The sequence below is a fragment of the Garra rufa genome, chromosome 4, assembly GCF_049309525.1.
Source record: "Garra rufa chromosome 4, GarRuf1.0, whole genome shotgun sequence".
Taxonomy (NCBI): domain Eukaryota; kingdom Metazoa; phylum Chordata; class Actinopteri; order Cypriniformes; family Cyprinidae; genus Garra; species Garra rufa.
Window position 1 is genome coordinate 15,827,125 of NC_133364.1, and position 12,616 is coordinate 15,839,740.

Genomic DNA, 12,616 nt, shown 5'->3' on the forward strand with positions numbered 1-12,616 from the left:
CCATCAAAAATAATGGCGCCCCCCACAGTTATATTAAGCCATGCAAGTCTTAATACCCAGGGTTCCCTTGATGCTAAAGTTCTGCAAGAAGGTGACCCTCCAGGAGCAGCAATAGACATCTCTCCCAAACAGTTTCAGTTGTTTCTGAGGTAACTCACCAATATTCTCCCCACAGGCCTCACAGTACTCTGCATATAACGACTCGAAGCATCCACAACAGAAGGGTCGGCCATCCTTCATGATGTACCTCTGTCCTCCGAGAATAGTCTCGCACTCAAAGCAAGAGAAGTGTTTCATGTGCCAGTGACGACCTTCAGCTTCAGTACACTCGTCAGCAAAGATTATCTGTGAAGAGACACAAGATTAGATCTTATTCACATGTGCATTTAGTTTTGCATATTGGGGTTCACACTTTAAAAAATTATATATATCCTCACCTCATCACAAGCTGAACACCGTGGCTTCAGAAGTTCTGCATGATGTCTACCGCAGTAGATTTTGCCATTGTGGTAGAAATAGATGAGGTCTACCAGAAGTTCATGACAGGTGGAGCAAGTAAAGCATGCTGGGTGCCAGCAGGGTCCGGGGCCTGCACGTGAAGCGAACACTGCCATCTCTCCACCCTTGATGTTCTCCTTACACTGGAATTCAAAGTAAGATTTTATTAGTATCAAAAGGTTTGCTTATAGTTGCTTTGGTCACTCAAAATCATCCTACAATTTGTTGGGTTTTACTCTGCGTTCTTCTCTGGAACAAAGACATTAAGTTTTAATTAAAATGGACCCCCATCTCTGTTGAAAGACCAACTGAGCATGACCAAATGCATGATCATGGTCTTTTTATAAGTACTTTTGCCAAAGTATTCATTTCACAGCTGCTTCCCATTATTACTACATGGCCGTTGGCCTTGGAAACAGGGGTGTTGAGTGTCCCGCAAATTTTTTTCGGCAACGGAAACCAGAGACCTGAGATTAGCACTGCTCTGCAGTGTCTTGTGTGGCAATTTGTGGTGAAGGGATACATCTGTTTTTCGGAGGTATTATGATGCTAGACTTTTTTGGTTTGTGTTTATAAGTCTTCTCAACAGGAAACAACCCTCTGAACTGGCTCTCATGTGCTAACTCCAGCCCCTGAAGGAGATGGTCTACAGCCAAAGACTGTGTGTTGTAATACTTAATCTTTTCCATGAATTTTCTCTGTGCTTTGGTTGTCTTTAGGCCATAATTGGACCATTTGCCTGATTCCAAGTTGTCTGATTTGCCATGACAAGTCAACATTGTTTCCAAGCGAATGTAGCATGAAGCAGAAACTGCATTTTCATAACCGTAAGTAGATTTGATATGGTCACAGGAACGACTGTATATTTTCCTTCAAGTTTAGCAATTCACAAAATCACCTGTAGGAGTTTCAGTGTGGCCTCTTTGATATTTGCAATTTAAAATTTCTACAGATGGTGGGAAAAATACCAGAAACATTTATGCATACATGCTCGCAAATGTGCTGCAGGGCTCTGGGAAGCAGTTTCGGTGTTCCCCTCCCGAGTGCCTCTTTCTTCCTCTGAACGCTGAACATGTGGAGTTCTCGTCTCTCCTCATCACTGAGGGACTGGCAGTATCGGATCTGTGTCGAAGCAAAGGTACAAAATTTTTAGTTGCATAAATGAAAAACAAAAGAAGTTTTATCAAAGGCTTCATCATCTTTTAAAGGGGTGGGAAATGTTTGCATTTGATGCCAAAGTCGTGAGTTTCTTTTCCCGCTTTTCTGGGGCCAAGTTAAAAAATACACAAATTGACCTCAAAGTTTACAACAGACTTGTGGAACTCATACAAGATGACAAAAGACAAACAATTTGGCCCTGCAGGGGGGGTAAACAATGATGCCACACGTGAAGAGCCTTTTAGATCTGTAACCCACAGTTATGCCGGGAATTTGCTAAAGTACACAATTCTAAGACTTACAGCGAGCGCCATAAAAATCACACAGGAACATTTTTTTGCTGCTAGAGGAAAGGAGAAAGAACTTTTATCTTCGAGATCATAAAGTCCTCTAGTAAAACCATTGTGTATTCTAGCAGTTATCTCTGTCACTTTCATTGTTGAGTTTTTTTTCCTCATACCTCATTGTCATGTGGTGGCAGCTGATAGAGTAGTTGTCTGATCCTGTGTTTCTCTCCAGGGCTGTTGACATATGGCACCTTCTCCTCTGGCAGGCACGAAAAGTAGATCTGAACCTGATGGGGAAAGAGGGCAAACAGAGAGTGAGAGGATTAGGGTTTGCTTTCAACAGCTGAAAGCTGAAATGAGACACCAGCCTCAATTGGTGCTACATCATTCAACCTGTCATACAGGCTTCTCCCGATTGTCTCCCCCAACAAGGGGGAAGTGGGTATATCATTGACCGGGACAAAGCGTTTAAACAGCGGTGTCTGTCAGTGGCGACCCTGAGGAATATTTATGGTGCGGTACGCCATTAAAGACACAAAGATAGATGCCTGCTGGAATGTTCCTTGCGTTTAAGTGTTACTATCCAGATGAAGGCAGATTGTTATTTCTGTAGCAGTGGGCTTGGGATGCGAGTGGGATTTGATACGGAGAGCCGTCATACAAATTGCCCTTAATTCTCTGTAAATCTCAGGAATTATGTTTTCGCCTTCAAGTTGGAGTTCTTTCCTCATTTAGAGCTGATTGCAGAGCATTTCACAGAATGGAGAGAAGAGCTTTCATGAGGATGTCAGGCCTCCCACACCACGTTTTGAAAAACGAGGAGAAGGTGGGGGTTAGAAAAACACATTCAGCTTTGCTCCAGACCAGCCTCCACCCCCGTTGCTTCTGCATGTGTGTTTGTCTATTGCCTTGCTTCAGGAAAGTGCCAACTAGCCCCTAGACACAGTCTCATTTCTGTTTGCTTACTGCACACAGCAGGGCAAGAAAGCATGGTTTTTAAATGGCTGTTTTGTTGGGACTAGTGCTTGAACCACACAAGGACAATTCAAGCAGTTTAAGCCAATGCACAGAGGAACGCCAGCTTTGACACTGGTAATATTTTTGAAACGGTAACACTACAATAAGGTACTATATGATAAGTTAATGTGATTCAATAGCTAACTTGTGTTTGTGTAATTCAATAGCTAGCTTAAAATATATTATTATTAAATATTGTAATTTATGAAGTGACATTTAACCTTGACATTTGTGACCCTGGACCACAAAACCAGTTCGTAATTACTGGTATTAATCGGTTTGTTTGCATAGGACAATATTTGGTCGAGATGCAACTATTTGAAAATCTGGAATCTGAAGGTGCAAATGAAACTCTTAGCAATGCATATTACCAATAAAATGTTAGGTTTTGATATATTTACAAAATATTTTTTATGGAACATGATCTTTACCTAATATCCTAATGATTTTGCCATAAAGGAAAAATTGATATTTTTGACCCATACAATGTAATTTTGGCTATTGTTACAAATATACCCGTGCTACTAAAGACTGGTTTTGATATCCAGGGTCACATTTAACCTAAACTACTACACTGTAAAAAGATTTCACCAGTTTCAACTTAAAAACGTAAGTTCAGCAGCTGCCTTAAAATTTTAAATTAAATCAACTTAAAACTACAAGTTATTTCAAATCACAACAATAAAATTAGTTGAAATTACTTGTAGTTTAAGTTGATTTAACTTAAAATTTTAAAGCAGCTGCTGAACTTAGGTTTAAGTTGAAACTGATGACAAATTTTTGCAGTGTATGTACTTGCATCAAAAATAAGTACAATGCACTTATTGTGTTCATTATGTATTGCAAAACACTTTTGCTGCTATTGAGATGGGATGCGGGTAAAGTTAGGAACAGGTTTGGGATGGGTCAACAGTGTAATTATAAATGTAATTACATACAGGTTTTTAACAAAAAGTACAATGTGAAAACATGTATATACACAATAAGTTCATAGCACTAAATGATTCATTTAAATGCAAGTACATAGTAATTGAGGCCAATTAATATAAAGTGGGACCGTTTAACATAGTGGTGTATTATGTGACCTTGGACCAAAAAAACAGCCATAAGGGGCAATTTTTTAAAAATTGAGATTTACACACCATTATAAATCTGAATAAATACGCTTTCCATTGGTGTATGGTTTGTTAGGCTAGGACAATATTTGGCCGAGATACAACTGTTAGAAAATTTGGAAAAATCGCCTTCAGAGTTGTCCAAATGAAGTTCTTAGCAATGCATATTACTAATCAAAAATTAGATTTTGATATATTTACAGTAGAAAATTTACAAAATATCTTCATGGAACATAATCTTTACTTAATACCCTAATGATTTTTGGCGTAAAAGAAAAATGTAGCATCTAGCAAACTTTTTTTAATGAATCAACATACAAAACTAAAAAGCCTAGTCATTTGATATGTTTTGAAAACAATGCTCCTAATTTTCCTGCCAGAGTATGGCAGTAGTTTGTTTAAGCATTTTGCCATCAATGACTTCACTTGCTGAGACTCGTCTCTGTGGGGAAATAAAATGCCTGCAACGGTTTGTATACCGCAGGGAGAATTAAAAGCAATTACCGTTAAATCATAGTTCTTCTTTACTAAGAAAAACGGTTGACTTTTAAACATGTAAATATTTTCTCTCACCAATTTTCCAATCTTTTTGTGGTTCTACACTAGTTGTTCTGGCCTTTCAAAGTTTTCTGTTACTTTCAGCTGGCTTTGTGCTGCGCATCAACACCCTGTCAGTCAGATATACGTCGCATGTGTGCTCAATGTCAAGGTTGAGAGGGTCAAAGCTTGCCAGACTTTGCCCACGTCAAAGTGCACATTCATTAAGAGCTGTTGGCCTCCGCGCATAGTCACGTGCAGCTGTGTTTCAGGGTACATGAGATGCCTCACGTTCAGAAGCTCAGACACTCTGATAATCTCATACCCAAGTGTGAAGGCTGCCGTTTAACTTCAAAAGCTTGACTGGCTGGTGTTATATCACTAACCTAAATTGGCTAAGAATCAGACTTGAAGTAAAACCACAAGTTTTTCTGGGAATGCTTTGAATCAGGTGCTTCTGTCTGGCATGAAATATGTCTAAAAATTGTGGAGTCAGAAATGAAACGTTTGGATGCCAGCGGATAATTGGAAGTATCAAAAGCATGAGTTATGCGTTACACGTCTAGCTATGACTCTCAGCCATCAACTTTGATGAGAAATCTATGCATGTGAGAAGACATGAAAGGTTAAGGTTTACCTGCTCAGGTCGTAGTCCAGGAGGAACCCATATATACTCCTCCAAAGCACATCCAGAGTCGTCATCAGAGGTTGAGCTCCTCTGAAATCCAATAGCCACTTTGGCTCTTGAGTCCATGTCTGGTGCCCGAGTAGTGGGCCAGATCCCTGATGTAGTCTCAAGACTCATCAGATGGGGCCACTGTTCAGATAAAAAAAAAAAAATAGAGGTTTTAGATTTTAATAGATAGATTACAGCTGCATCTGTTTTGTGAAATATGCATTATCTTTAAGAGAAGAATGTTCTCGAAACATCTTCAAATGGAGAGCAACTCCCAATGCTGATACACAGTGTGAGGTTTCCTTTATCTATCTTTGAGAATTGCCAGATATTTAAAGGCAAAGGGAAGTTGCGCTTTGAAATGTCAGCAGAGTCTTGCCTTTCAGGCCAAGCCTTGAGCTTGCAGATAAGATGTCAATGTGTACACGAAGCAGGATTAAACACTCGTGGCTCTTTCTCCAGGCCTTCTTTATCTTGATGCTTAAGCACTTCAGAGTCCTTTCTGTCAGATAAAATGCCTTTGGTCCCAAGGTGTTGAAAAGGAACGCTCCTACTTTGTGTTTTAAATTGCAAATGAGCCCGATATAGTGCGTGAACGCCCTTGTTTGGGTTGAGGTTGAAGCTTCACAAGCCCCCTCGGCTAGCCCCCGAGTTACAGAGAAAGTCCTAACCATTCTCAGTCCATTATGTGATAGATTACACATTGAATGTTTTATCAAAGGTCTTGATTGCTCACTATATGTAAGATGGTTTCTGGTCTGCGTGTTATGAGTTATCTGTTGTTCCCAGTGTTTTAACTACCCTGAGAAGCAAAGATAGTAGATTTGCAATACAAAGAGACATTGATAGGTAGGGATATCTTGAGGCTGATAACATTTTCCCTGTTCTCCTAATGGAAAATGTCATTTGGATTGGCTTGATCACAATATGGCTCACCTTCTATGACCCCGGTCGAATGAAAATGCAAATTACCACACCTGAATGAGAATGAATGGTCAGATCCCAGAACTTCGACGAGGATTTTAAATCATTTTAAATGCTTTAGAAAAACCCTGAATTAATATATGTGACCCTGGACCACAAAACCAGTCTTAAGTAGCATTGGTATATTTGTAGAGTACACTCTTAAAAATAAAGGTCCTTTGACAGGTTCTTCACAGTGATGCCATAGAACCATTTTTGGTTCCACAAAGAACCATTCAGTCAAAGATTCTTTAAAGGACCATCTCTTTCTTACCTTTTTATAATCTGAAGAACCTTCTTTAGCCACAAAGAACCTTTTGTGAAACAGGAAGGTTCTTCAGATGTTAAAGGTTCTTTATGCAACCATTGATACAAAAAGGGTTCTTCTATGGCATCATGAAGCACCTTTATTTTTAAGAGTGTAGCCAAAACTACATTGTATGGGTCAAAATGATTATTTTATGCCAAAAATCATTAGGATATTAAGTAGAGATCATGTTCCATGAAGATATTTTATAGATTTTCTACTGTAAATACATCAAACATTTTTGATAATGCGTTGCTATTTATTTATTTAATATGCATTGCTAAGAACTTCATTTAGACAATTTTAAAGGTGATTTTGTTCAAAATTTAGATTTTTTTTTTTCCAGATTTTCAAATAGTTGTATCTTGGCTAAATATTGCCCTATCCTAACAAACTCAAATCTTCAAAGAAATGGACTTGTATGACTGGATTTGTGGTTCAGTCTCACATATTTGAATAATCTGATCTAAAACCTTTGGTATTTTTTTCTCTGCCAACTTTCTTTACAAATGTCTTGGAGAGTAGGAAATGCCTGCTGTGGCTTCCAGGGCCAACATACACAAGCACTCATATTACACCTTGTCACTCGCTGGCACGGACACAATGTGTGGCTTTGTGGCAAAAACAAAAACAGAGCGGATCTACCCTGCCCTGTTTTCAAAGAAACATACGTAGGAGGAAAGAAACATTGAAGAGAGGTCATTTTTAAGAAGTCAGAACAGCCGTGAAATGTAAACACGCTCCAGATGTACGCCGCTAATCTGACTGGCACCTCCTACAGGAAAAAGTGTGTGTTCAGCGCTGGCCCAGGGAGTTACTGTGCCAAATATGAAACACTTATGAAATAAACACAGACTGGTGTGTGGATTAACTGAGGTTTGGATTACAACCATTCCACCTGAGGCTGAGATTAAACAAGCCTGGGCTTCATAGTGCCACTGTTGTCAAGTCTGGGATATGAAAGTTTCTCTAATGTAAAGTTTCAAGTAAGCAGAGTGAGTTTGACATGCTACAAGCAATGATTTTGCTAAGCATTGATCTATGCAGTATAGAGCCTGAAGATAGCTTAATGAAACCACAACACTAACTAACACAGACATTTTATGTACATTGTACAAGTGCATGTTTGGTGAACACTAATAGACCAAAGATGCTTAGATCTAAGGCTACGCCATACCTACAAAATTTAGCGTAAAGACGCAATGCCACATAAAAACCAGACTAAATTATACCTGCTTAAACCCACCTCTGCACCTAGTATCAAAGTATACAGTTGTAATTGCTGTGTAAATGAATTCATGCCACATCTGAGCAGCATTAAAGTGTGTAGAAACATCTAAATACACTTTCTGTGCCACCTTTGTATTAGAAATCGGTTACTAGATATATAGATATAGTTCTTGGCATGTACAATCTACAATTGCTCAGTTTTGAGCTATTTTATTTAGCAAATATATGTATTTAGTCCTTCAAATATTCAATTATGCATTGTGTTATGTATACTTGGATAGAGATGGAGATAAATGTGACCCTGGACCACAAAACCAGTCATAAGTAGCACAGGTATATTTGTAGCAATAGCCAACAATACATTTCATGGGTCAACATTATGGATTTTTCTTCTATGCCAAAAATCATGAGGATATTAAATAAAGATCATGTTCCATAAAGACATTTTGCAAATTTTCTACATAAATATATCAAAATGTAATTTTTGATTAGTAATATGCATTGCTAAGAACTTCGTTTGGACAACTTTAAAGGTGATTTTCTCAATATCTGAATTTTTTGCACCCTCAGATTCCAGATTTTCAAATAGTTGTATCCTCCAAACCATACATCAGTGGAGAACCTTTTTTCGGCTTTCAGATAATGTATAAATCTCAATTTAAAAAAAAATTACATGACTGGTTTTGTGGTACTGCTGTAGGTCAATTAAACTTGCACGAATCAAGACACGTCTCCCATATTCAGATATATGGCTGATAACATGCAAATTGTGACTTATTTTTAATCTTAAATATTTGGACACCTAGATATTTGAATATTTCACTACATTCTTCGCGCTGACTCAATTGGTTCAGCAAATTTCACAGCATAAAACTCAAATTAATGAGCCTCTGAAGTATTAAATAGCGGTTACTGGTTACTTCATATTGATATTTGATTAAGAAAAAGTTGAAAAAACAGTAAAAGTGAGAAAAATCCTGGCAAATGTGATTTGAATGATAAGATCTCAAAATTGTCTATTGGCTCTGCAATATTCCAAGTGACCAATGTTCATCTCAGCTCCCTGATGCCAAAACTTAATATGGTCATACTAGTTATTTTAACTGCTGCTTTCTGTCTGTCATCAAATACTTGTTACTCAATCAGTCTGACTGTGATTGTATGCACTGCACATTCTAGAATTTCATATTTACCATGTAAGACTAGTTTAGAATTGTTTGCATTTCTAAAAGCATCTTACCTGTGTGTAATGCATCCTGCAGAATTCAGGAAAAGCCTCCAATTAGTGCAAGTTATCGAGGAAGAGTCTAGCAAGCATGTCCACAACAATATCAGGTCAATTTCGTCTAAATTCCCCTGAGGGTCTGTGTCTTGGATAGTCAGTGAGAATGCAGTTGTTTCCTGTGTTTCGTTGAAATGAATGCATCGATGTGTGTGCCAAGTAGCATGTCTCCTTGTAGTCAGACCCCCCTGGGCCAGCCCCCTTCACACTCAAGCCCTCCCCCTACACTTCAAACTGCAATCCACCCCCATCCCAAAACAACCCTTGTCCACATTCCTGCTATAAGAGAGCTGTCCACATCCCACGGCAAACCCTCTTCAATCCTCAGAGCCATTTGTTTTGTTCCTAAACATTCAAAGTCAAGTACATCCTGGAGGAGTTCATTTGGCACTGAATGTTGCATAAGTTGCATCAAGTGCTTGTTGTTTTCCACTAGTGGCCAAGAGTTCCTGTTTTTTTTCAGCTCTATTTATCAAGTCAAGGAAGAACAGGGAGTGCTCAGGAATTATATGTTAACCCCAAAGAAGCAGATATGGGATTGGAATAATGAATCATGTAACCTTACTGTATTTCTCAGTACATTTCAAGAAAGAAGCTGTTGCAATGATTTATATCTGCGCATTTGTGTCCATAATTGCTTACGGGAAAAGGTTCCAATTAGTGCAGGTTACCAAGGGAGTGTACAGTCAAGCAAGCACCCTCATGTTCTTCCAAACCTGAATGAACACAATAAAAGTTATTAAAAAATTATTTTTCCATGTAATGAAAGGCAGTGGTGTCCAATGTTGTTTTTGACTTTGTAAGGAGAGAGGTTTGAAACAACATGAGGGTGAGTGAATGATCAAACTATTTCTTGGGTGATCGATTCTCGTTCATTAATTATTCTTTTAGTAGTTTATAATGAGTAAATATTTGGTGAAAAAAAACATTTGGTAATATTTTACTCATTTCATTAAAAACAAATGGTACATGTGAAGTGTATCTTTAACTACCTGTTTTTAGTTAGTTGGTTGTGTTTGATTCACTAAAAAGAACTGTCTCGTTTGAGTCATTCTGTCTGGAATCGGACTACTGTGGTTGTGTTGTATTTTGTTCATTCACTAAAAAGAACTGGCTCGAGTCAATCTGTAGGGAATCGGACTACACCGGTTGTGCTGCATTTTGTTGATTCACTACAAAGAACCGACTCATTAGAATCATTCTGTAGGGAATCGGACTACCCTGGTTGTGCTGTGTTTTTGATTCACTAAAAAGAATCGGTCATTAGAGTCATTCTGTAGGCAATCGGACTATGCAGATTGTCCTGTATGTTGTTGATTCACTAAAAAGAACCGACTCATTAGAGTCATTCTTTAGGGAATCAGACTACACCGGTTGTGCTGTATTTTGTTGATTCACTACAAAGGACTGACTCATTAAAATGATTCTGTAGGGAATCGGACTATACTGGTTGTGCTGTGTTTTTGATTCACTAAAAAGAACCGGTCATTAGAGTCATTCTGTAGGCAATCGGACTACACAGATTGTGCTGTATTTTGTTAATTCACTACAAAGAACCAGCTCATTAGAGTCATACTGAGTCATTCTGTAGATAATCGGACTACACTGGTTGTGCTGTGTTTTTGATTCACTAAAAAGAATCGGTCATTATTGTCATTCTGTAGGCAATCGGACTACGCAGATTGTCCTGTATGTTGTTGATTCACTGAAAAGAACCGGCTCATTAGAGTCATTCTGTAGAGAATCAGACTACACCGGTTGCGCTGTATGTTGTTGATTCACTAAAAAGAACCGACTCATTAGAGTCATTCTGTAGGGAATCAGACTACACCGGTTGTGCTGTATTTTGTTTATTCACTACAAAGGACTGACTCATTAAAATGATTCTGTAGGGAATCGGACTACACAGATTGTGCTGTATTTTGTTGATTTACTACAAAGAACCAGCTCATTATGTCATTCTGTAAGGAATCGGACTACACAGGTTGTGCTGTATGTTGTTGATTCTCTACAAAGGACCGGCTCATTGGAGTCATTTGTTCTCTTATCAGACAACAATAGTCATACGGGTTGGTTCCCAACCCTACTTGTGAGTCACTTCTCACAAGTTCTAAGGCATTTCCATAAGCTCAATATCCCCCTCCTCTTCATTCCTTCAAACTGAGCTCAGTGTGTTGACAGTAACGATAGCCCCAATGGCCATCTCTCACCTCCACACTTCAATTGGATACAATGACCTCATTGTGTTGATTCCTTCTCAGTTCTGAAATCTCACAAAGGAAAAAACCCTGAGAAGTCATCTCCTCTCAGGAAGCTTTGCGAATAATGGTCAAAAAGCATAATAAGTGTTGGGGTTGTATTTGATCTCATTTTTTAAGGATTGCAGAGCGCATTTCAAGAAGGCCCCTAAGTGTCCAATGATAAATTTGCTGTTTTTGTCATTATACGCGCAAAACACAAAAGCTGGACCCTCCTCACATGCATCTCGGTTTGGTCATAGCTACTTCATCACGATCCAGTTGAAATGTCACATTAAGCCTGTGTGAAATTGCTAGACTGAACAATTGCTGAACAACTCAAGCGTCTTCCAGAGCTGGGAGGTCATTTTAGACAGCAAGATAAGATAGCAACAAGAGTACAAGCGAACCAAGATGGATTCCCCTTTGGTTTTTGGCAGACGCTGTGAAGAACCACTTAACCATCAAGATGACCTTTATTAGAAACCCCATTCTCTTTTAAAGATGCTTATCAGGAACACCATCGAAATGGCAGTAAATGCCACAGCGGTTCTTAATAAGAGAAACATGAAACCAAACGAAGAACCGAGAAACAAAATCCTTATTTTTGCACGTTATTGTAAATGTTTGTCTAGATATAGACAAAGAAACCACAGTTAGACCTTGTTCCCATCATTTCCCGGAGCAGGTTCACAACCCTTCCTGCTTCCTTTAGAAAGCCTAAGTTGGAGTCTATTACCACAAAGTTACCTTTGCACTATCTTAAAGGAAAGGGAAGCTACGTGCGAAACACCTAAGGTTCACATCCTCCTCTTCCCATTGTAAAACAGGCCGACCTTCCCCTGGCAAGCCATTATAAGCGATAACACATATTTCACCTCATTGCCACGCCAATTGACAAGTGTTTAAGAATGGATGCTGCCCCGCTGCATTCACATGTCAGTGTTACCTAACTAATGACGCTTTTTTCAGTGACCCCTGACCCTCCGCGCACACCCAGCTCCCTCTGCTCATCTCTCTAAGTATTTAGATGTGCTCTTTCCTTCCCGTGTTAATGACAAGGCATCAAACTAATGGATCAAGGCACAATTGGTTGCACGCAGCTGCTCCAATTACATCAAAACCAACATTTGTAAGCAAATGCGGTCATGTTTGTGTAAAAACAAAGTGTTTGAATGCGTCTCTGCATTCAGGCTTTTGATATCCTGTTTTTATCACAGCCTCTGCAGGATGGTGATTGCACTATTGATTTGATAACGAGTGAATTGTAGTGTCTCACGCCGAATGTGTTTTAATTCACACTGTCAGA

General features: G+C 38.9%; 1 protein-coding gene across 1 annotated transcript in view; it reads right to left on the bottom strand.

The window, feature by feature from the left end:
• prickle1b (prickle homolog 1b) overlaps nt 1-12,616 on the bottom strand; it is a 29,929-nt gene that overhangs the window by 2,699 nt on the left and 14,614 nt on the right. Inside the window, exons 2-6 of the mRNA XM_073838746.1 lie at nt 5,250-5,429; nt 2,117-2,230; nt 1,486-1,620; nt 438-641; nt 159-345 (exon numbers count right to left, since the gene is read on the bottom strand). Of these exons, the coding sequence (XP_073694847.1) occupies nt 159-345; nt 438-641; nt 1,486-1,620; nt 2,117-2,230; nt 5,250-5,417 (808 nt within the window). The 5' untranslated portion in view covers nt 5,418-5,429. The remainder of the gene's footprint in view (nt 1-158; nt 346-437; nt 642-1,485; nt 1,621-2,116; nt 2,231-5,249; nt 5,430-12,616) is intronic.